The 25,560-nt window shown below is 41.0% G+C and overlaps 1 protein-coding gene across 11 annotated transcripts in view; it reads left to right on the forward strand.

Annotated features, from left to right (window-relative positions):
- The window catches only part of UNC13B (unc-13 homolog B), a 207,168-nt gene that overhangs the window by 162,659 nt on the left and 18,949 nt on the right, over nucleotides 1-25,560 (forward strand). For all 11 annotated transcript variants that reach the window (XM_015653377.3, XM_033520414.1, XM_015653378.3 and 8 more), the window contains 8 exons: nucleotides 3,508-3,634; nucleotides 8,208-8,304; nucleotides 9,110-9,253; nucleotides 9,380-9,457; nucleotides 9,989-10,066; nucleotides 17,184-17,272; nucleotides 20,352-20,504; nucleotides 22,393-22,516. In XM_015653377.3, the coding sequence (XP_015508863.1) occupies nucleotides 3,508-3,634; nucleotides 8,208-8,304; nucleotides 9,110-9,253; nucleotides 9,380-9,457; nucleotides 9,989-10,066; nucleotides 17,184-17,272; nucleotides 20,352-20,504; nucleotides 22,393-22,516 (890 nt within the window). The remainder of the gene's footprint in view (nucleotides 1-3,507; nucleotides 3,635-8,207; nucleotides 8,305-9,109; nucleotides 9,254-9,379; nucleotides 9,458-9,988; nucleotides 10,067-17,183; nucleotides 17,273-20,351; nucleotides 20,505-22,392; nucleotides 22,517-25,560) is intronic.

Here is a 25,560-nt window from a genome sequence, read left to right on the forward strand (position 1 = left end):
CTCAAGCAGCTGGACAGCCTCTCTGTTAGCACACTAGATGTAGTTAGTAGTTTTCTCACTGGGCTCTCTGTAACCTCTGTCACCCAGAAAGCACAAACACCCCAAGCAAAGAGTCTTCTGCTCTTCCTTTGCTAGGAACATTTTGAAAGACAGTTAATAGAAAATCAACGTCATCCTTGACAGCAACATTTCATCTTCGTTTGGACACATCAGTATTAGGAGAGCTGCAAATTGGAAACATCTCTGATAGGAAAAGCAACTGAGTAGACTTGGCAGGCAGAATTGAAATAAATCATTCTGCCACTTTCTCACTTCTAATAAGGAGAAGGGGATCAGAGGCACACACAGACGCCAGCTATCTAAAGTGTTGACACTTCAACAGCCCTGGTACCTATTAGAGTTTCTTTACAGAAATTTGGCATTATTTGCTGGAAGTTAACCCATGAAAAATAGGCTAACAATCAAGAAAAAAAAATAAATCTGTGACTGAAGAGTGTGGTAGAAGTCCTGTTCTTAGCCTGGAAAGGAGAACTGGACATAGTACTAGAAAGTGTGCTACTAGTCAGCAGTTCCTTATTAATGCATAATAATATAGCCTTGGTGACTCCAAAAGCTTTTCTCCATAGGAGACTATTTGCAGCTGAAATCTGCTGAGGAAGTGTGGGGGACTTAGAGATCTGTGTGATCTTTTCAGGGTGAAACACAGCAGTTGCTGCACAGTATCTGTGTGCTGTTCTGTTGCTGCTGTTGCTGCTACGCTCTATAAAAGCCAGCAGATTATAAAGCAGAAGAGAAATGTTCTAAGACTGATGGTTGCCAGGATCTTCACTTGACTTTTTCTAAAATGAGTTTTCAATGTATGCCTCTGACTGATGTGTTTCTGTGTCACCTTCAGGTGGTCTTAAAAACATTTCCACTTACAAAGGAAGCAACTGATCAAAACTATGTGGGGTCCATTGAAGGGGGAGGGTAGATGATGCAAGCTGGGAATGAGGGAGGTTTTGTTGGCTTTCTTTGTTATCCAGAACATTTGAGATGTTCATTCTTGTCTTTTCTCTGTCACAAGCCCCTCCTTTCTTTCGAATACGTAAAGTTCTCTTTTATGGTGGTAAGACCTCTCCTATCTTTTAATTTTCTGTGATTTTTCCCTTAGTGTGAAGTGTCTCCTTTAGTGCCTAGATGGCCAGGTAGTCCTAGTAGCTGTACTTGGGTTTATGCTTCTGTGGCTGCTTTGTATCTTCTACTTCTGCAACTTAGAAGTATTTTAGATGCAGGAAAAGGCTTGAATTGCTTGCTTTTAGTGCATTGTTTAATTTTGAGGAACTAAATTTAAGTAATTTTTACATCCAAGTCAGACTTTTCCATAGCAGGAACAGCACTTTCCACATGTGGGAGCAGCAGCTGGCAGCGGCACACATCCGAGTTAATGAAGTTATAATTGTCCATCCGTTTCCTCACTCACAGGGAGCAGAGCAGGCACAGTCATTGCTCTGTTTATTTCCAGTTTTAGATCTGCAGAGAGAGTTCTCATTTTCTTCTACCGTTGGTTGAGGGATAGCAGAGGGTCAGCAGTTCAGGTGCTTCATATACTCCTGCTTTCTTAGTGATCAAGAAAGAGATGAGGTTATTAATGTAAAACAGGAATGGACTTTACACAGTTCCCTGTGGAGTGAAATGGACCATAGTACATGTAATTTGTCCATTGAACCATCACTCCTGAGGATTATGTCTCTCAGATATTGGGCATTTTAATCTCTTTAAAACAAAGATTGGGTTTCTCTTTCATTCTTTTATTCTTTTGGGTTTTTTGAGATTGTATCTGTTTGGGTCTGTGGCATGTGAACTAGAAGGAAATGTGTATTACACTGTTACAAAACCTTGCAAAGAAACGACTGGAACCTTGAGCTGCTTGACAGTTGTCAAGGTTTATGGAAAAATTTTGCATGAAGATTACTCTGGATTTTGTGTTTTCAGTTGAATAATTCACACTTGATTGGGACTTCATTCTTGTGCATGTTGATGAAGGTTCAGGAGAGATGTGGAAGTTTCTCAATGTTTTGAATTACTTGCACGAATTCACATTTACCTGAAAATGGATAATCTTGTAAGATAAGCATGCCTATCAATTAACAAGCTATTCAAAGTTGAGAAAAATACTCCCTCTTTTTAACATAGCTGAAAACTGTCCGCACATGAGCAGTGATGCCTTTGGAAAGTTACATCTGTGATGAGGTTTCCACATTAAAGGTAGAAGAGTCTAAAGTCAAATACAGGACAAAAACCTGAGTCTAAGCCAAAATCACGTATGTTTTCATATAATATCTCACATTGTAGTCATGGAATAGCAGCTTGCTGTGGTGCTACAGTGAACAAAGAAGCTTGGCACAAAGTGAATTCGTGCTGTGAAGCTTGGCAGAAGAAAGAGGTGGATGCAGACAGGAGGTACCTGGGGAGCAGCAGTGCAGAATTGATCACCTGATGATGCAGGGTCACAGTGCAGGCAAAAGCCAGCTGCTGAGTCCTTATATAATGAAAAAGGAATTAATTTCAATATATTCATGGAAGATTTTGAGGAAAAACTGCAGTAGAAGGATCTGCCTGTGTAAGCACATGAGGGGTGGGAGAAAGCATTTTGCTGCTTTTGGAAGAATTTAGCAAATATTTTAAATAAATAATTGTGAGCTGATCAGAGGTGGGAGGGAGTTGCTGAAAGATGGTAGTGTGGATGTAGGCTGTGAAGGGCCTTGAGAGTGAAGACCATACATGTCTTCTGATGAAGGAGAGCAGTGAGCTGTAAAGATGATATCTACCAAAAGCTGAGTCTGATTATGGCCAGTGCTTTAGTGGTGTAGGTGTGTGGGAAGGGTTGTATTGTGGAGGTATGGGCATTATACGTGCAGAAACTGCATTTTCCCAACATTGGCTAGGTACAAAAACATAAGGAAACCTGGCAGGAGGAAGAGACTCAGCAGCAAACCCTGCTTTGTTGAAGAGAAATACTAATTTCTCCAAATGAGAGCAGGGAAGGCTGTATAGCTTGTTTGATCTAGCTTGAGTCACACTGTCAAACTCTTGGTGCTCTCTACTCTAGTCTCAAGGGGATGTAATGTAACATGTTGGTATTGCCTTCGTTTATATCCAAGAATGAACAGATTTGCTCGCCTTGATTTTTCCCCTGCAAAGATGGAGTCTCAACTGTGATTAGGTTAAATGAAAAGGCCATGAGAGATTGCTCTGTTTCTATTGCTTTGACAACAAAAAAATGTTCAACAAATGGAAGTATTAATTAGAGCTACAGAAAAAATCTCCAGAGCCCCAGTAGTCCCAACATCCAAGAACTCCTGCCTGCTGCCAAAATCCTGTGTTATGAAGACTTTGCAGCTCTATAGATGCTTCACCCTCAACACTGTTGCATTCTGCAGACATGCTTCCTAAGTCCTTCCTGTGCCTGGTGTGGTGACAGTGGTGAATTCAGACCTAACTGCTTTTTTTCCCCCTTCCTTACAGAACATGAGAAACACAGACTGTGTAAAAGTGCAGACTATATGAATTTACACTTCAAAGTGAAGTGGCTGTACAACGAATATGTTCGTGATCTGCCTGCCTTCAAGGGAAAAGTGCCTGAATATCCAGCGTGAGTGTTTTATGTCTCCTGTAGTAAATCCCCACTATCTGTTTCCTTTTGTTACCTTGTTCATAGGGTGGCCAGTTGGTTCTCCTTGGCTGCCTTCAAGATACATAATTTCTTACATTCCAGTTTTCTGTGTTTATGTGCATGTTTGTCCCCTGTGGTGTTCTGTGCCACTGCCCCTCACCCAACTCAGTCCATTTTTCTACAACACCTCCCAACATTTCCAGAGTTTAGCAATGGCATGGACAGACTTTAAGCTACTCTGTGCCTTCAGTGTGGGCAGTTCTTGAATAGAGGATAATAGAAGATATGCTTTATGCATATGTACTGTATGTGGCTGTCATATGTACACACACAGAACAGGATTTGTAAGTAAAGATAATGTTTTCCTTAGTAAGAAAGGAAACCTTAGTAAGGGTGGCTTAATTGGAACCACCAGATAAGCTGTCGCTCTTGACCTCTAAGCAATTGTTTGCAACTTCTAACTTAAAAAGAGCAACAATAGATTTCAGACCTGGAGAAGGTGTATGAGACCAAAAGGTTGTCTGAGAAACCTGGAGATAATACTGTAACTAGTCCCACACCTGCTTCATGCAACAGCAGCAGGTATTCTGGGTCTTAGCAGTGTTTTAACTGGTTTTCAGAAACTTGCAGTAATGTTTGCTCCACAACTCCTTTTATTCTGTGCTTCGCTGTTACTCCTCCACTGGGTTTTGGGAATTTAACATAGTTTTCACCCCCTCCAAATCTTTCTTGCTTCACGTTTGAGCTTGTTAAAGGCTGCACATACAGAATAAATTGTTCCTGCTTAACAAGAATAAAATGCTTTGCTTGTGCTTCTTTATGGCCTTCTGCTACTTCTTGTTTGTTCCTAGCTTTCCTTCTAAGTGAGGTTTACTCACCTCTTTCCAAACAATTTGTATCTGAACATAACACTTGGCCTTAAGTACTGATGTTTCATCTAGACCTTGCCAAGCATTGCCTTGCAGGCAGCGCTGCTGCTTTCATGTGCTGTGTTGACAGCAACTTTTTCTTTTTTTTTTTTTTTAAATTCAGAGATTTTGCTGACTGGTGGTGCTCCTGGTAGGTCACTGGCTGGTCTGCAGACTCCCCCAGCATTGTGCCCCAAATTGCTGTTCCCACCCTGTACATGACTGTTACGTGCTGTCTAAATGCAGCACTTTGCCCTTCTTGACAAACACATTTTTCCTGGACTGTGTTTCCAGTTTGGCACTTTGAATTCTCTTGCCATGCTGTTGTGCATGCAGTCCCTCAAGCCTGGTACTAGCTGCATACTAATCAAACTTGAGGCAGTTGGGCATAATTGCTCGGTGTGGGCTGTGGGCCTGATTAAGAAATCAGGTCAGCAAGTGAGCAGGGTGCTGGAGTGACAGTCTCAGAAGCCCCATTCTCTTTGCTGTGCCTCTGAGTCAGGGCAGTCTCATGCAAGCCATCAGATATTCTTAATCTCTCTTTTTCTCCTGTGTAATCAGGATAATGATGCTTGGTTTTGTTCTGCAGTCTGTTCTGCTCTGCTGGCCGTTGCAATAGAGCTTCAGTGCTCATGTGTATTTGCAGCCACTGGCTTTGTTACTTCACCCTCGTATTTCAGTACAATAGCCACATTGTCAGACACAGGTGATGTTTATCTCAACTGTAACCTTCACCTATCACAAAATATCCCCTTGATATGAACTGTCCTTTAATTTTTTTCATCACAAGTATTTTTAACCTCAAAACTTCCTTAAACAAAGGAGTCTGCACATCAGGTTGGCACATTGGTAAACTCCTTAGATGAAACTAAATTGCTGCTGTCCAGAGAATGGTTGGGCTGTCTGTCTACTTGTCAGACAAAAGGCATAAATTCACTTTTCCACTTTATAAACTCTGAGAAACCATGTTTCTGGTAGCCTTGAGATATGATTGAACAGAGTACAGGGTCCAGAGTGTTGAAGTTTTTAAACTCCCTTTATTTTCTGAAGCTCAAAGCATACAGCTATGTAACTAGGCATGAAACTTCAAAACTTCCTCTCTGCCAGCTAAAAGCTGTGAAGCGTCAGTTCCTGCAAAAACCCAGCCTTTTAGGTCTCTAAATATGTTCTATGCTTTGTTTATATACTGATCTTGGCATGCAGGTAGCATTTTGGCTGTACTGAAGCCTACCTCCTCTCTGGTGAGGGAAAATACTCTTTCTTTTGAGATCCTGTTGACTTATTCTGGCTCTCTTCATCAAACAGTATTTTTTCTTTCACTCATTGGAACCCTGCCTGTCTTCTTACCTTGGCTTTTGCCAAGGCACAGAGATTGTTCCTTAGATACCCACAGCAAATGAGCAAGATGAATTCACCTGCAGGGTGCAACCCTGATGGAGCCTGGCTCATGGCCAAGCTGAAATGGTAGCCTTTTGTGTTACCTCAGTGTTGTGCAGCCAGTGGAAGTGAACTTACATTTAGTCCTGAAGCACTGCTGCCTTTCCCAGCAGGCAGGACTGAAGTGTGTTCTGTGCAAAGCTTGTTTGGAGAGTTTGGCTGTGCCATCTGAGCCAGGCTGTGCTGACCCCTGTGAGCACAGAATGTCTCTGAAGCAGCACCGTGAACTGCAGCCGTGAGTGCTGGTGTGTGAGTCATTATAGTGTTTGCTTCCTGACCAATAATTGAAACAGATGAGGGAGAAGATATTTGCCATATAGCACTTTGAAGCTATTTCTGCATGAAATCAGATTATTTTTATTCATTTTTGTGCTAGATAATTTTGCATACTGTTCTGGATATGTTGCCTTCATAGTCCTTGGAGTCCCCCTGACTTGCTCAGCAGCCCAAGACCTGATAGTAAAATATTATAAGAGGTATTTGGCCTAAGATAGTTCTAGATTTATATTACAGCTCAAAACATAGTTTGGCCCTGAATGTACACGTGGAATCGAAGTATTTATAAATAATTTGCATCTCTCAGGTTTTTCTGTCAGACAAAGAACAAAATTGAGGCTGGCTTTGCAGATGTTCTTACAGAATTTTCTGATCTAAGTGGTTCATTCAACATTCATAGTAAACCTCATCATGAAGGTAATGGTTTTTTTTTTGGAGGGGGAGCAAATACACCACTCCCACCCACCCAACACTACCATTTTCTCTGCCACCTTTGCTTAGACAATTTGGCAAGACAGTTAGGTATACCTAGGCACTTGATTTTGTGTAGCAACATATGGTATCCATAAAAATGGGCAGTGTTCTCAACAGCAAATGGCCATTTCTTGTGAATGTGGTGCAATAACTAAGGATGAATGATAATCAGGAAGTTGCTCTCCTCAGAGTGAAAACTGTGGTTTCTGATATATAAAAGTAATCTTCCCTGCATGTTGACCTGTGGCATGTGAAGCAGTCAGCAGCTCACAGCCTGGGAACTGAGAAACAGGTGGAAGGTGTATAGTTGTTTCCTTGTAAACTGCCTGAGTTCCTTTCTAAGGCTTAAGCTGTTTAAAATACACTATTACAGTTTAAAAGAAAACGTTGAAAGCTTGAGAAACTTGCAGCAGACTTCAACATATGCTGACTTTTAGGAGCCTGAAGTGCCATTCAAAAGGAATTCTTCCAGAATATAGGAAGTCCATATGTCTGTGACAGTGTTCCACTGTTGCTGTATGTAATAAATAGGGCTGCATAGACAGGTTGCTGTTGGCATTTTAACACTGTGTCAGTTACAATTTCCAATATTAGCATTGATGTGCTTTATATTTCAAAGTGTAGAGATTATTTAAGGCTATCTAGTATGCTCTGCCTGTGAATTTGCTCTTGATCTCCCTCTCATGTCTGGCACATGCTTTCATGTTCTTTGCAAACTCAGCCCACAATTAGCACAATCTCTATGAACACAGCTGCCTGTGCAGAGAAGGCTGTGCTCTGTAAAGCTCATATAATAATCCTTTGTATGAACTAAATTACACATGGACACTTCTTTCTCTTGTTTGTGAACGCTGTTTAGTAATATTTGAAATTGAGATTGGCTTCAGCTGTGCTGTGTTGGCACTTGCATGCAACAAACTCTAGAGAGACATTTAAATAAGGCTGTAAGTGCTATGTTACTGCTTAAACACAGGCAACAAAAACACACACACCCCCTTTTGTACTGTGTGTGTCCCTCGGAGCAGAGGACAGAGGCACCAGCTGTCAGATCCCATCGCTGGAGCTGCTTCTCAGCTTGCCTGTTTTCACATTGCCTATTTGCTACACCAAAGCGAGCAGCAGGACAGGTGCCTGTGGGTGTGGAGGTCTTCCTTGTGTTCTCTGGCACGTGGATGGAAGGGGAAAAAATGACAGAGTGCTTTGAGGTGAAGCAAAGTTAAATGTGGCTCTCAAGGGGGAGGGCCTAAGGAGGGGGGTATCAAGAAGATAAAAGATAGGAAGAGGGGCAAAACCAGCTGAGAACCAGCCCAAGTAATGGTACAGGCCTTGTTAGTTTGTGTAGGGGTGCAAGCATGTTTGCAACATCTGACATCAGACATCTGACAGTTTTCACAAGGCTTGCTGGGGTTGGGGTACTCCTCTTCCTGCTGTAACTTGCTGTCTTTCCTCCCCTGCAGATGGTTTGAGCAGTTTGTGATGCAATGGCTGGATGAAAATGAAGATGTTTCCTTAGATTTCCTGCATGGTGCTCTGGAGAGAGATAAAAAAGATGGGGTATGTAGGTCACTCTGAGTGCATGACTTGGTGCTACATCATTCAGTGCACAGAACCAAATAAAACACTATCAATTCAGCTGTCTTGCAAATGGAGATTGTGGTTCTTTTTGCTTGCTGAACAACTGGGAAACTCATTTATTTTAGTACTTTACAGGTCACGGAGAACTTCTTAACAGCAAGGTGCATATCATTCATTTTTGTCTGTTCTGCTGCTGTTAATCTGTCAGCCAGTGGCTTGGTGCTCTCTCAGCTCTCTCTGTTTGGAAGAAGTAATTGAAATTGAAAATTGAGGCACTTTGCATGTACTTAGTCATGCAGTGAGAATGTGACCTTAATCCACTGACAGACCAATCTTACTCTTAATTTGCTGAGTATTGCCAATGAAGAGAAGAGCTTTCCTGTTATTCAGTGAGTGTTGGCACTGTAGTCTGTGATACTCATGCAGCATTCTGTTTAATAGCTAAATCTAACAAAAAAAATTAAAATAGCTCCTTACTCTCTCCTTCTTTCCTCATTAACTGACAGGCAAACCACGCATTGCATTAAGGATCTCAACATCATGGTACATTTCCCTGATGCTTGTCATGATCATAGTTAATGAAGGACAGTAAATTTATAATCCAAACAAAAAAAGGCTCTTTATCTCCTCTAGGCCTTCTAAAGAGTTTCTGAGTAATTCTGAGGAAGATGTAGGTTTTGGTAAAGTTACCCTGCCTTCAATGCAATAGTTGATGGAAACTGAAACTCTGAATCATGATATTTCAAATCTTTCCATTTGACAATGACTCTTTGTACTTTTTCAGTTCCAGCAGACGTCCGAGCACGCTCTGTTCTCTTGCTCAGTGGTGGATGTGTTCACCCAGCTCAACCAGAGCTTTGAAATCATTAAGAAGCTAGAGTGCCCAGACCCTGTTATTGTTGCCCACTACAATAGGAGGTTTGCTAAGGTAATACCCTCAGCATTTAGATGTTTATCTTTTCTTAATGGGGTGAAGGACAGTATGTTGGTTCTTCTTTCCTGCTTCCTGGACTTCTCCAAGACAAGTGACAGTGCTCACATCTTGTCTTCGCAGACTATTGGGAAAGTGCTGATGCAATATGCTGACATACTCTCCAAGAGCTTTGAGTCCTACTGTTCCAAGGAGAAACTGGTGAGTTATGCTGAGCTTTCCTTTTCCCCCAAAGAATCATGTAATAGTCCTGATGAAACCAGTCTCACATTGCACTTGACCATGGTGATGATATATTTTCAGTGTTGTTTTCATCATCATTTGGATGCTTTTGAAGTTTGAATTCTTGCTTGGACCTAAAATAAAAACAGGTCCTGAAGAAAATATGCAGGGTTTGGAGGCTGTCAGGTCCCCTTGAAATTAGCTTCCACACTGCCTATGTTGTGTGATTTAAAAAAATAAAAGTGGGCTCAGGTTGTTCTGTAGATCTGGTACTTAGAGAGGTCTGTTCATCTGGGTATTCTGCAACGGGGAACTGAACATACCATTTCAAGCTGAGGAAAAATTGATTTTTTTTATATTTGAGTGCTGAAATCTGTGCATGCCCTGCCTCCTGTGTAACTCCTTGGACATGGTGATACTTGGGGAGGGGTGTTGAGGCACAAGGTCTCCCACTGGTGACAGTGTGTTGGCATCCTGAGCAGTAACAGTCACCTGCTTTTGTCCATTCAGCCCTGCATCCTGATGAACAACATCCAACAACTGCGGGTGCAGCTGGAGAAGATGTTTGAAGCCATGGGTGGTAAAGAGGTAAATGAACTCAGAGACTGAGTGTTGTGTTTTTTCTCATTCCTCCTCATTGTTGCTGGGTTCATTTTGGTTGTTGCTGGGTTTGCATCATATTGGTTCTGGAAGACTACCGCCATGAGGAGAGCCTTATGATGCCTGGCACTGTAAGTGTGGGGAGACAGCCATGACTGAAGGCTTCCCAGCTAAATCTGTCATCAAATGCAGGAGCAAATGTTTTGGAGCACAGAATAGCATAGAAAAGGAAAGAAAAGATTGCTTATTCTGCTCACATGGGTGTGGCTGATGGAGGTCTCAGTACTGTGTGGACATTGAATCATTTTATATGGCAATAAATGTGAGACAGCACCTTTAGCATGAAATGTCCAATATCTAATACATTACAGGCATGCAAGTGTCTTCTCATGTTTTGAAGGATGTTCAGATGTGTCCATTTGTTACAAGATGGTAATTTTTATAGAAATAATGTTTTACTCCCCCAGGGCACTGTTTTTGTTCTGATGTAATATATGTATCTTTTTTTTTTTTTCTCTTCTTTTTGCATTGCTTTTCAAGATTCAGGAAGATGAAGAAAAGCCTGCTGATGCTGATGTTAGGAAAAATTATTTTCAAGTGCATTTTCTTTGGTTGTGTTGTGATAGAGTCTGTGCTATGACCTGTATGCCAAGAGGAAAGTCAGCTTTGCTGATGGACAGCTCAGTTTTTGCCTGTATTGCTTTTCTAAATCTTGCTTGTGTTCAGTGGCAGAATTCTGTGAAGTGTCAAAAATCTCAACAGATAGATTTGCCCTGTGAGGCAAGGAAAACTGCTCTCATTCTTTCACATGTCATCTCAATAATCCTAATTTCTGAGTCCTGCATCAAGAACTAGCATTTTATGCTTCCTGCTGTAATGGCAGCAGTAGCTAAAAAATAATTTTTGGGAAAAAATAAAGTTGTGATGAAATATTTGTGAAGTGGCCTATAAAATTTTAATGCCCGTGCATTTAATTCCTTTAAGGAATCAATTTGCTTCTATTTTCTTTAGTGGTAGCCATTAAATAGGGTTTCCCTATATTTAAAGTTGAAAGTATCCCTTGATACTGTATTAAATAAATGGAGAAAAAATTTGTTTCTTGAGGTTGTTGACTACTTTCCCTAGACTAGATCTCTTTTCTGCGTTCTGCCCTTTAAAACCTTCCCACAAGAGGTGGAGGTGAGGTAAAAAAGGGGTAATGAACCCACTATTGCTCCTGTACTCTGGAATCAAAAAACTGGAAGGGGAGAGGAACCCTGACAGCAAGGAGTAAAACAGGAAGAAATGTGGCAAACACACTAGGAAGCAGATTTTTGGAAATTATTTTTTTCAATTTTCTTTTCAAATGATGCTTATTGCACTTCATAGGGCTGCCACTGATCACCAGAAATAAATTGTGCTGTGTTAGGTGCCTGCATTATCTGCTGTCCCTGGGGGTTTCCTGCTTGGTGACTGTGTAGTACATTGCTTCTTGACTCGAAAACTGCCAGGTTCTATGTTTTGCTAGAGTAAACAAGGTCTTGTCCTAGTTTGAGTAGTCTTTTGGCTGCAGATTGAACCTGACAATTGGGTAACAATAGGTGAGACAGCAGTTTTGACAATAGAACTTACTGGAAATGCATCTGTGGGTTCTGTCCTCCTTCAGGAAGGACAGTTCTTACTTTCTGTGGCACATTTGTTCTATGGTCATCTATACATGACACAGTACCTTGCGCAAAAGTAAGCATTATCCTGACTAGCCTATCCAAAAATAACTTCCTTGGGAGAATAAGAAACTAGCATAGTGGTACACCCTGGTCTTGAACTGTTCAACTTCTTGTGTTCTCAAAGGCATTCTTGAGAGCCAGGTACCAAATATTCCATTGTTCTGTGGCAGGTATCTTACTTGTGCTATGTGTGCAGCCAGACCTTGGGGACTGGTTTCAGTTATAATGTGCTTGTGGCTTTATCTGCTTCTGATTCCCAGATCCATCTCGATCTGCATCTGTAGCTGTAGCACTGCACAGCTCTGGAAAGCTCTGAAATATTGCTGCTATATGGTGTTCTTTGCCAGTAGATTCAGGGCACCCCCCGAGGGAAATTCAGGTCACTTACTCCCTTTTGCAGAGAGGGCAGTTAAAGGACAGGGCTCACCTGTGGTCATCCTGCAGTATAGTGGCATAGTGTGGAACAGGAGTGCTTGCCCAATATTATATATTGAGATTGGGTTCCTGCATATAGTGTCTTCCTTTACTCTCTCATGCAGCCACTGCCCTCAGTGAGTTATGGTACCTTTTCCCCTTACTTTTCTTGTTCTTTTCTGAACTATAGTACTCCAAATAGGGCAAAAGTTGCCCAGAATCTCTGGGTTTAATGTGTCAACATCATGTGGTCTGTGAACATTTCTAGTCAGAAACAATAAGGACAGGAGCAGAGCTTTAGGGAGCTCTGTTTGGAGGGATTCCCTTGGGTCAAGGCAAATATATATATATATATATATATATATATATATATTACACAAAAATACGTAAATACACATGCATACACAGAGAAAAGTACCTTAAATAAATTATAGGAGTTATAATTATTACTTTTATTTCCCTTCTGAGTTGTATTGATCTCATGGGATCAAAACAACTTCATCATGACTCAGGAGCATTCTCAGACATCCCTAAAGCATGTTTTGGAGAGGCAGTGTTTATGAAGTGGCAGATAGCATTAAAAGTGTAATGAATAGTAAAACTGGGAGGTGAGTCCTGGATAAAAACTGTATGCATTAATACTTTTGGAAACCTTTGATTCCTCTGAATCATCTCCAATACACCAGCAGAGTAGAGATTATAATTTAGTTCTCTTCTGGAATGGGCTACGCACAGTCAGTTCTAGTGTTTAGGCTAGTGCCTAAGCAATTATTTAATTGTTCATACTTTTCCTAATAAAACCTAGTGTGACTTGCATTTTCTACCACCTCTGTGGCTTTCCAGCAGACTTCAGCCTGCAGTCCATTATTTTGCTTAGCTTTTCTTGAGTACAGAACTCATGGCAGTGAAATTAAAAGGTGCTGTACTGCATTGCACACTGCTGGAGTCTAGATGTAGTGTGAAAGACTGGTTTAAAACATTTCTACAGCTTTTTACCCCAAGGGAAGCATGTGAGGTGAGTATCAGAGACAAGCACTGCCTAGGGAACCCAAGGAGTTAGCTGCTGAGTAGCAGCATATTGTCATCATACAATTTTCATGCCTTTGGTTTCAAGCTAATCTTCACAATTAAAGCTTCAGGAAACTCTCTCTTAATGCTTAGCCAGGGTTAGCCCACATTTTAAATCCTATGTTAGCCATCTGAATAACAAATTGCAGGACAGCTTAGAAACAGCCAAGGCTTAAATAGGAATATTCTCAAAGGATTTGTGGTATCTAGTGTTTGCTCCTCTTTAGCATCCCACATGCCATAGCTAAGGCTGTCGTAATATTTGAGAAGTTGGCAGCCATTGTTTGAATTTGGTGCTCCATGTTTCTTACTCTTGAATCCTATAGGAAAGTGGGGAGATGCCTGAAAATTCAGTGCACATCCCTAAAGGGGGTTTGGATCTGCTGAGCTCCCACAGGCTGGTGGAGGGAGGCAGAACAAAAATCAGTAGCTTCAAACTGGAATCAGATGAACTCCATGACTTGCTAAATCTAAAATATGTTAGCAGGGCATAATTCTTAGCTGCTAATATGCCAGAACAGACCTGATGATTTCACTCTGCCTTTTATAGATGGAAATTGATTAACATCTTCAGCTTTCTAGAAGGCAAGAGTCATGTCTCTCCACCTACACCACCTACAGAGAAGCCTTCCAGTTCTGGCCACTCACGCTTCACGAGTGTGTGTAGAAACCAAGGAGGAACTAATTACGTCTCATGGAAAACTTGGAAGCCCATCAGTGTAAATTCTTAGGCTCAGGGGTTTTGTTTCATGCATGAGGAAAGGAGGAGAAGATGATCCTAAATTCAAGTTGATAGCTCTTCAGTATAAATGCCACCAGTCAGAGTAGCAGAGGACTTGAGGTTCCAGCCCTAAATGGGTTCAGATGAGACTTTGAGGCACAGATTCTCTCAGAAGCCAAGTCTCAAATATTTTCAGAAAATTAACAGAGACTTGAGTTCTTCCCTGAAATTTAAATACAGGATTAGCTTTTCCATCTTTGTACCTCAGTTTTCAGCATCACACTTCTAGCCTCAGACCCAAAACTGTGGCTGTGCCAGCCATTATTTCCACTGGAATTGAAACATTTGCTCAGAGATCAGAAGCCACTTCATTGTGGCTACTCTCCCGTGTTTTGCACAGAGAACTTTTCTTTCTTCCTCCGAATTATCTCTCATACACCCACAGAATGGAGATCATAAGCCTGCTGAGCGAAATGGTGTGGATGTGACATGTGGCAGTGACCCAGCTGCCTAATCCTGTTTTCTGCTGTACCAGCCAGATTTATCATGCAGTCCAAGTAGCATTTCTTGCTATCAGTGATAGCTGATATGCTTAAAATTCATTGACTGAGCAGCAGCAGCAACACCATTGTGGGTTCATTTGAGCACTCTTATCAGTGCTTTACCACATTGGCCAAGTTTGCAGTTTATACCATATGCTGCAGTAGTCTGTAACTGATAGATTTATGTGTAGGAAACAGCAGTACACACCTACCAGCACCTTCCTAATGAACTTATATCACACTCAGATAATTCCCAAAACTTTGCTTTAGAGCCAAAGCAGGCCAATGCCTAATCATTAACCATCAATAATGTGTTAGGTGGAGTTCCTTGTTCCCTAGTAGCAGTTCTCAGAAAACAACAGCTTTTCTAGCATGACAGGGGACATTGTGGATGCTGAATCAGAATGCTTACTACCAGGGTTTGGCTTCCTGAGGATGAGGCTGGGCACCTCAAAGTCAAATCTGGGCAGCTGTCTTGCCAGTTGTACCCAGAGAGCTGTGAGCTGATATTCTGGAGGAGTGAGAGTTCCTTACCACAGATACTGGAGCTCATCCCCTTGGCAAAGCATTGTGTCAGCTGTCTCTTCTTGCAGTACTGGGACAACAGCGCATCTGCTGTGAGGATGATCAGTTTGCACTAAGGGAAAGCTTAAAGGTAGCCAGTGAGCTCTCCAGGCCACCTCACAGTAAAATGAATCATTGATTGCACAGTTTATGAACCAGGGCAACAAGTTCTTGATCCTGACCTCAGGCATCCTCTAGGCTGTGCATCTGATAAATTATAAAGTAGAAGTAAATAGTGAAGAATAACTGTCTTGTACCAAATTCTTCTGGGTCGTTTATTTTTGGGGTTTTTTTTTTGTTTGTTTGTTTTTTATTATTATTGTTTTGGGGGGTTTTGTTGTTGTTTGGTTGTGGTTTTTTTTCCCTGACTGAAAAAGCAGTTGGGTGAAATGTTTTGATGAATCATGAACTGGTCCTACCTCAAACCTGGCAGAAATGGCTGAAATCAGAGGGCAATTCAGTGCCATTAATACTAGAAAGCAAATCAGGCAGCTTGTGACTCATTGTGCCTTTACGCAGTAGGAGGGAAGGATTAATGCAGGGGCAAGAGAAACCATCACCACCAAATGCTGTTTTTATTTTGTTACCTACGAGCTTGGCTAGAATGAATGCTGATTGGCATGACATTAGCTTCCTTCTGCCGTCACAGAGCACAAGTGTTACAAAGATAATAGGAAAAGAAATTTACTTTAATAAGAGAAAAATAATCAGAGGCAGCAATGCCTAAAGTTACGAGGCCTAAGTAATCATCATTTGCTTGGTTGTTGGTTTTTACTTTAATTACTTTTAAAATTCTGATCCAGAAGTTTCATTAGCACAGGTTCAAATGCGTAATAGAGTCAATTTTCCATGCCAGCTTACAACAGGAAAATGAGTGGATCAGATTCCAAATCCCCTAAGGCTTGGCTTTTTCTGACAGATGCTGAAGCAATATGAAAAGGGCTTCAGCACTGATTTTAGAGGTTGGAACTCCTGTTGTGTTCAAATCCTGTATAGATGGATATACCATAAAAAATCTAAACTGATTCTTAACCACAGTACTGGTACGTGGTTCATTACATTCCTAAAGAGATGCTTTGCCTTAGAGGAAGCTTTTTGTTTTACAAACATCTTGCCTGCCTGTATATACAGGAAAATCTGTTTTACAAGTTACTGTTTATGAGCAAATGATCCCAAAGCATTCATCCTGTGTTGCTATGTGTACACGCAGCTATGTTGCTCAGAAGTGGCTCTTTTGAGGCTGGGAGGGTGATGGCAGCTGGAATACAAGACACTGTAAATCATGTTTAATTTAAAAACAGGTGGCTTTAGGCTGATAAGAGTGGAGGAAAAATACTTCCTTAGAAAACTTTCCAAGGTGTCAGCAGCATTCATGTAGTGCTTGGGGAACTTGGCTTTTGTTTTCCTCTGAACACTTGTATACAAAAAGCTGTCTGTTTGCATGTGAGAGCAGAGCTAAGTTTGCTTGATACCAGTAGCTGAGATTTTACTTTCCACAAATGATCAACAAGAGTGCACAACAGCTCCTGCCATGATACTGTGGCCAAATTTCCAAAACAACTCAGGTCAAACATTCGGAGAGCAGTGACTGGGTCAATCTTCAGTTGAAATACTTGACAGCAGGGTGGAAGGTGAAATAGCTTCTTTCAAGATCTTGCATGGAGAAATGCACAAGTAGTAACAGCTAGTCTAAAAACCCTGTGTCCTTCTAGACTCAGAGGGGTGAAATGACCTGTGACCTCAGGGTAAAGCACAGTACTTGATGGATTCTCAGCTTAGATACACTCTTGGCCACAGGGAGTTCATGTTCCCTTTCTTCCTCAACTTTACAAACATCAGGAAGGATATTGAAGGGTATAGGAGCCTGGGGAAATTACTTGCTGCTTTTTAGGCAAATACCTGCTGATGACTTCACAGCTTCTGTAGCAGCAGCAGCAGCAGGCAGTGGAGGAGAGCATCCTACCTGGCAGAGTCCAGTGGGGATAGTTCGCCTGCTTATTAAATGTAGCCTCAACAGTGAAGAGAAGCACTGCAAAGGACAGTGGATTTCCCTCTGGGTTCAAACTAAATGCTCTTTTTTTCATCCACAGTTGGATGCAGAAGCAAGTGACCATCTCAAAGAGCTCCAGGTGAAGCTGAACAATGTTTTGGATGAGCTCAGTGCAGTGTTTGGTAACAGGTCAGTACTAAAAGGTCCTTGTCCTTGAAGCATTTCTTCCTTTTGTCTAATCTCATTTAGTCAGGTTCGAAAGAAAAGAAACTCCTGTGAACTGCATTACATTTTTCTTTTTGTTCTAAATTTGTGGCCTTTCAAATACAAAGATCATCTAAAGAAGTGAGAAAAATTTTTTAAGTCTTTCTCTTCTGTACTTCTCTGCTTGGAAATGTAACATGGAGATCTCTCAACTGTGAAATGTATTTGAATTACACGGAGTGATTTATTTTTTTTCAGTAAGTAGTGCTTGTCAGTAACAGAATTGCATGCTCCTTTACTGCTCAAAAAGCAGTTTCCAGCTTAGCGTTTATGAAGCAACATTCTTGTTTAAACATTCTGCTCTAAATGTATGAAACAGCTGACTGATTTCTGATTGTTAAATGAATACTGGAATAAGAAGGAAACAGGTTTAGAATTTGAGATTGACTTGTTCTAAAGCTGCTGCTAATGCAATCTAGTGTTTCAAGGAGCTCTTTTAAGTATTGCCACAGTAATTGATGGCAATTAGGTTTTATTGTAAATTTTGTTATCGTCTACCTGAGGATAAAAATGTGCTCAACTTTGTAAGACTTTTGTAGTGAACTATAGAGCCTGTCAATTAAGTGAAATCTAAAAATACAAAACTCCTGACTGATCTTTGAAAACAACCACTTCTCATAAAAAACTCTATTAATTTCATGTTGTGCTTTATAACAGGATTAATGCAGTCATGAGTTGTAGTGTAGCTTAAACATGGGCAAGGCAGAGAAAATTGTTCCAACTTGGCCTGCCAGGGCTAACAGGTTTGCAATTCTTATGGCTAAAAAATCATAGTGGGATTTGTCAAAGACTGTTTGGATTTCAGCACACAAAGCTAAGCAGGGAGATAAGTGAGCAGTTCCCATGGCCAGTAATGGATGCTACACTAAGAAATGGAAAGACTCAAACTGTAGCTGAATGGAATCAATAAAGTTCATAATTAGAGAGTGACTGAGAAATAATGATTAGGGAGGTGATTTTTTTTTAATCTGAATATTGTTTCCATGGTGTCATTGCTACAAAATAATTAGGAGACAATCTTGAAATATGATAATATGATTTAAAAATATTATCCAGTATCAGCATACATACTGGGGAGTGCTTTAGAGAGATGAGCCAGCCAGAGATCCAGACATTCAGATGTCTCAGGTGCTTCATTTATTCATTAACAGTCTTAGGGAGTGAAAAGCAGAGCTGAAGTGTACTGTATAAGCATGAATCCCCTAAAGGATATAAACTTAGTAGTTAAGGCAGATATCCACAATACTCTGTACAGTAAACAGTTACTTTTTCACCTCTGTGCACACCTGACACTGCAGATCTAACTCTTCTTCATCTGTGTGAAATTAGTAGTATCTGATGAGAAGGCAGCACATGTCCAGAGAGCCTCACTACCCTTGTGCTGAGAGAGGATTTTTTCTGGACGCAGAAGCATTTTCTGCTTTGAGAGAAGATAAGTCTTGGAAGGGTTTATCCTTCATGCAAGGCTAGCTGCTGTTTTGTTCTTGGAGGCTGTAGGAGTGAAGGAAGGAATTCCTGGAGGAATTAGGGAGCAGCAGGCCCTGTCTGACAGCATAGGTGAAGGTTTTTTTATAGCTTGCTGCTGCCAAGGGCTTCTGTTAAGCTGTACATCTACACAAGCTTCACTTTCAGGTGAACTTGTTGCCACAGTAACTGATATATCATTTTTCATAAAATTGGCAACCATTTTGAGTTATATTACTTTTTATCTATGAAGGCATTGTTATTTTCAATCCTTGACCTGGGGGTTTTAAAGCATCTTGAAGCAAGTTCCTGCAATTGATGAAGTGATGGGAGAGCTGTAGGGTGGGACTGGCCTGTGACAGAACAGAGATTGTTAATGGCACAGAAATTTTTTTAAGCTCTTTCATTTGATGTGGCTTAGGTCTCTGGTTAAGCTGACATTGCAGCCACAACTGAGTGGTGCAGGACTGTTTCTGTTAGAAATAAGGCAGGTGGGAGACATTTCTGGAATTTTTCCAGTATGAGGCAGCCTAGAATTGAGCAGGAAGGACCATGAGGCTACAGGTGGAAGAGCAGGAAAGGTGACCAGGTGGAAAAGGAAGGTGAGAGCTATGGAACACTCACACCCAACCCACAGGTGTCCCAGTGGCTCACACACAGAAGTTCAGGTCATTTATGCAGTTGTAAAGCTGGCTTCAAAACTTTTGTACATCCTCTTAAATCTTTACCCTAGCTCCCAACAGTGTCTTCTCCTCCTGGTTTCAAATTTCTGTGCCCTTAATGGATAGTTAAATGTCACTTGTAGTGCCTGTTGTTAGTAACTGTTCTTTTAAATGTCAAAGCATTTTCCTTTGTTTGCTGAATTGATTAGTTGTCAACTCTGCTGATCTGTTCATAATTTTTAATCACTGCATTATTTAATTTTGAATTTCCTCTTAGCAGGAAGAGGTAGAAAAGTAATTGTGCTTTAATGCTTTGTGTGTCACTTCGTTACAGGGAGACTGCACTTTGCACAGCTGAGTCCCACATCCCAGTTTGACACTTGCCATGAACTGTATGGCAGTGGACTGGTTTAAGCTGGTGCCTGCCTTCAGGCTGTCTCTGTTATTTTAAAGACTTAAGCTATGATGGGGCATTACTGGATTTCTGCTGATGGACTCCTGGGTGCTCAGAGCAGGGCATGCATTGTGTCATTGCTCCGTGTGATATCCCAGTCTCTGTGGTGGAGAAAGTAAAGGTTTCAGCAGGGTGCTTTGAGCTAAGAATAACAGCATTTCTTGAAGTCAGGAAAGGATCATTTCTGGCTGCAATATGAATGAACAAACTCCTCTCAAATATGCTGGGGTCTCATTTTCAGAGGTGGTCAGCTGTTTGTGGGTGGTGGGCATAAGGAACTGGAGAGTATCCCCCTTAGTAACAAATACAGTCAGGAAAAGAGCAGCAAGTCTCAGGAATGAAAAGTGAAACTGATGAAATTTTTTATGTTGTATTTCTGCCACTGATAGTACTGTTTTTACTTTTCTCCTTCCTATCTGTGCAGCTTTCAGACTCGGATTGATGAATGTGTCAAGCAAATGTCTGATATCCTCTGTCAAGTGAAAGGGACAGCAAATTCTGCTGCTAATGCCAGAAACACAGTTGCACAAGATGCAGATAATGTCCTGAGGCCACTGATGGACTTCCTGGATGGAAAGTAAGGCAGTGTTCAGATACATGAACACATACAGTTCATTGGATTGGAACAAGAATGAGGCAGAGGGGAAAATAGCTCCATGTTCTTGGATTGTTACTGAGATTTCCAGTCTCCAAATTTTCAAGAAGAATTAATAGCTTTTCTTCCAATATCTGCCTCACAAGCCATGGATGGGCTCTTCAGCCTTCATTCAGTGCCAAAGCACACTCTCAGTTCTTCCTGCCTCTGGCATTTATAGCAGTCTGCAAAACACACTGCTGATCAAGTAGTGAAAAAGACTGAAATTCTAAATTTTCTAGCTGCAGGTTTTTTTCCTGTGGAGATTCACTGTAGCCAATTAGCAAGCATATTGCAAACAGTGCTTATGTACATATTGATACATACTGTACATAGTATCACAGTCATGTCATAGGTGTGTTCTAGTCCTATGTGCTGCTGTTCTGACTAGCAAATAAGCATCTGAACCATGGGACATGCACATGATTGATCCATTCCTTTAATTAACTGTTGCATTAATAACATGCAGCATATTTCAGCTGGACAATGACAGTTAAATGTTCAAGCCAAGTCTTGAACTGCAAAGAGAAATAGTTTTTAATCTTTCTGCAAGTTAATGCTGATGCACATCAGTTCTTCATTTAGTAAGAGATGGCCAGCAATTTTCATAATAAATGCTGCAAGAGATGGGAAGCTTTACAAGTTTAAAATATAGGGGGTTTGGTTGCTCTTAGTGTTGATTATCCCATCTTTCTTTTGGGTCACCATGTACTAAGTCATCTCTGCAGCAGTCATTACATCTAGCAGCCTTCGCATTTGATCGTTTTCCATGCATGCCTTCATGAGTCTGGTAAAAGCCATATTCCTTTGTACCACTGGGAGTGTGGTATGCTACAGGCTTGCCATCCAGCTGTGGATGTGTAACTTTGATTATGATAATCCACGCTTGAATTATTTTCTTCCCTCCTTGACAGAAGGAGTGTATTTTTCTAATGCCTCCTGCATCCCACCCACCCATGTCAGTTCCGTCCTTGTTTGGTTTTGTTCATTTACTGTTTAACCAGCTGTGAGAGAAAGGGAAGTTGGGAGATGTTACACAATAAAGAATCAGCTGTCTGAGTGCTACTGGCCACAGAGTTCCTGTTCTGTAGCTCTCACAGTGGATGCTGAAGTTCAGCCAATGTTTCAAAGAAGATTCTAGCACTTTTTGCCCTTTTTTATAACCTGTAGAATAATAAATAAAAAAAACCTAGGGAAATAAAGCTCCTTGTGTTAGAGCAGATAAACACATGGCAGGTGATTGGTGAATGCAGTCACAACAAAATATGGAGTTGTCTGATAAATATTTCGGGGTGGTTTTAGAGGTGAAAGATTTAGGTACTTCAGCAGCTTTCAGAAGCTGTGCAGGAATTTCTGCAGAACACTCTGGGAAGTATTAATTTAAGTATTCATCAAAAATCATATATAGTATATTACTATAGTATAGTAATCCCTTGAAGCTTAAAAACTATTCTATATTAATAATTTTTTTTTTTATATACTCTGTAAACCAAATACATCTTCTTAAAGGAATCCTTTTCAATGGTACCTGCTCTTACTTGGATTATATATATTATTCCAAACCGCCTATCACCAAGTAACACCTTCAATCCCCAGGTTAGTAAACAGAAATTATTGACATCAGAAATGTCAATCATCTGGTTTGGCCAATGTTTTTAGTGCTAGAGCTCCAAGGGTGACAACAGGCTGTGTTTTCGAAAAGCAAAGATTTTTACCCTTAAACAATTGTTATGACAAGCTGCTTTGGATAGGGCACTGAATCTTCCATATGTAGCTCCTTTTTCATTGCATATTATACTCTTTGAACTTAGCTCTTGCTCTCTCCCTGCAGCCTGACACTGTTTGCGACTGTGTGTGAAAAGACAGTGTTGAAACGGGTGCTGAAAGAGCTCTGGAGGGTGGTAATGAACACCATGGAGAAGCTGATTGTGCTGCCTCCTCTTACAGACCATACGGTAAAGTATTTTATCCTTCCTGACTCATACCAGAAAGTGTTGCCATTGCCTGTGTAACTCATACCCCTGACCTAGTGAGTCATCCATCCAGGTAAATTTGTCTGCATGTAGCTTGCCTGAGGATGAAAAAATACGTCTGTAACTTGGTAAAGAAAGAAAACATCTCTATTTATGGTAGGGTTGCAAGGTATAGAGTATGCTCTAGAAAAAAAAACACAATTCAGAATCCATGATCCAAAAGGAGTTTCTGTCCAGTGTATCAGTTTGCACTGATTAGTGTTGGGCAATCCTCTAAGGAGAGATGTCTGTGTGTGTGGGAATTATGGAACAGTTAGTCTTCATGGCCTTAGGTCATGACTTGTAGCTACTTTTGCTGAGTCATCTATTAGCCAGAGTGTCTCTCTATATAAATGTGGTTGATTTGAGCTTGATTTTTAATCATCCATCCCCCATTTTACCCCGTGCAGAAGGCTTTAACATCAGCATTGGCTGGCAGGATTTCTCTCTCTGTGATGCTGGGGAGTTGGAAGCGAGTCCAGATAGTTTTTCTTCAAAGGCAGTCTTTTGTATAATTGTTCAGCTGTGTGGACATGCTGGATGGATATGTGTTGTGAATGTAGTGATGCTTTTAACAATGGAAGATTAACTCTTCCCCATTTGTGAGAAACCAGAGAAACTGATTAAATGTCAGTCATGCATACCCAGCTGCTCTGGGGGATGACACTCAGTTGGAGGAAGTGTGAAGTTTGGGCTGTAACCTCATTATTTACAGATGATCCAGAACTTCCTTTCATCTTGCCGTTAAAGTGAACTTGCAGTCTGTAACTCATTTCTGCAGCCTTACTTTTTTCCCAATATTGGGTAGAACAAGAGTGTTTTTCAATGTCCAGCAGTTCCCTCACATATTTGAACTGGGCTTCTTGGGTTGCATTGTCCAGGGAAATGATGCAAACCTGCCTCTTGCTATAAGTGTTTCTTACTCTGAGAGGGAAGGCCCTTGTCTCTGGCCTCGATCATGATGATTTTAAATAAAACTGTTGGGATGAAGTGCGCTGTCGTACCTACAACCATGAAATTAGCATGAGGTGTAATTTGTTAATGACTGCTTTCTCTGAGCTCACTTTTGGAGTAATAATTTCTGTTTGCCTTTATGATTTGTAAAGAAGAGAAAGAAAATGAATTTAGGAAGATGAAATTTCTTTGTCTTAATTGCATTGCTTTTAAAAAGGAGTCTTTGGGGACAGGTGCTAAAACCGTGTAGGAGCAGCATTAACATGACCCATTTGGAATGGAATCAGTGAGATCAAGGGCTTAGAGAGAACTAGGGAGGAGCTGCTTGAGCTTTATACTTTCTAGTTTTGAATTTCAAAGGCAGAGTAGGGGAGTGATTCAATACTTGTATCATGAAGGATGCAATAACTCTCACCAGCCAATTCTTCTAGCCTGCAGGATGTTGCTATAAGGCACTTAAAGATTTTTTCATAGTTTCATGTTGCCATCATTTCAGTTTCAAATTGAGAAGCAAATTGAAGTCTCTGCTCTCTTGTCTGATACAATGCAAAATGCTCATAGCTGGATTTTTTGGTGTCTAATTAGTTGTATGGTAGCAAGGAAGCTGAACTAGTCTAAAGTAGAACTGAGTTGCTCTTCCAGAAGGACAGTTTTGAACAATGCAATGATTAAAATGGCCTTGTCTGCAGTCCTTGAGCAGGAAACTGGTGGTGAGGTCAGGTGAGCTGCAAGGATGAAGAGCTGCTTCCACTGTTCTCTGGGGCATAGCAATTTATTCTGTCACCACCAGATTTTCATCATTCCCAGCAGTGAGGGCTAGCAGGGCAAGGCAAGGCAAAATTTGGGGCTGCCAACATGGGCCGAAGCAGTACTTTCTCTTTGCTCTTCTACTTCTGTGCCAAGCTGCTCTTATCTAATTTGGTTTGCTATTTTTTTTCCTTGCCTTTTTTTTTTCTTTTTCTTTTTTTTTTTCTGTTTTCTGAAAGCCCATCAGACACAAATAGCCTCAGGCTACTGTAACACACTTTCCTCCCAGCCCTCAGCAACTGAAAGCCCTAGTGGTGCCCTCTCTGTGTTTGAAGGACCACTGACAGGGATTTTCATCCTAAAACTCATGTGCAGCCCTTAAGAAGCAGGAGATATTCATGGTAGAAAAGAATCTCTTTTATGGAATATTTTCTCATCTTTCCGCAAAACTGCAGGAGTTGTGGAAGTCTTTTTGGTATAGGTCATAGAAAGCATATTCAGGTAGAAGGTTCCTGTCACCCTGCTGTTTGCCTCACCTGTCACTTGCATGACCCTGCCAGTGTATGGTGCTTAAATACCTCTCTCCAGACTTAAGAATTTCACTTAAATTAGCTTCTGGAAGTTTCTGCTGTATGGGGCTCAGGTGAGAAAGTGTGAGCACTGTGAGAGATCCAATGGAGACAAGGCAACTTTACAACCTCCCACTCTGACCATTTTATCTGAGACTTCTTCATGCCTTTCAGATGGGTGACTTCAACTTCTCTGAGCACACTCTGCCTGTGGCTTTGAAATTAGCAGCAATATGATCTCCAGTAATTCACCAAGTAATTCACACCTCACTAATTTTAAGATCCAGCATGTAATTAAACACCTTCTGTCTTGGTTGAGTGGATATACACTCTGGGAATCCATATTTTGGGGTTCAGTGCACAGTGCTCAGTGATAGTAACAGATTAGTTACACATTTCTTTCTCAACTGCTTAGAATGAAACTGTACCATGCCACTGGTGATAAGTCAGGTGAGAGAAGAAGTGCTTAGTTTACACCCGGGATTCCTCGGGAGCCTCTCCTTTATTTATTTCACACAGTACACTGTAGCCATTCACATGAGGCTCTGTTTGTGTTTGCTCCTGCTATGCTTTTTTCTGCTTTTCAGACTAGTGACAAGTAGAAACTAGACTAAATGAGACCATGGTCCAGGATAAGAACTAGATTTTCTTTAAGCTGAGGACAGAATTTGCATTTGACTTTCAGGCTGTTTTTTCAGGCTCATATGCCTGAGCTGT

The sequence above is a fragment of the Parus major genome, chromosome Z (assembly GCF_001522545.3).
Source record: "Parus major isolate Abel chromosome Z, Parus_major1.1, whole genome shotgun sequence".
NCBI classification, from domain to species: domain Eukaryota; kingdom Metazoa; phylum Chordata; class Aves; order Passeriformes; family Paridae; genus Parus; species Parus major.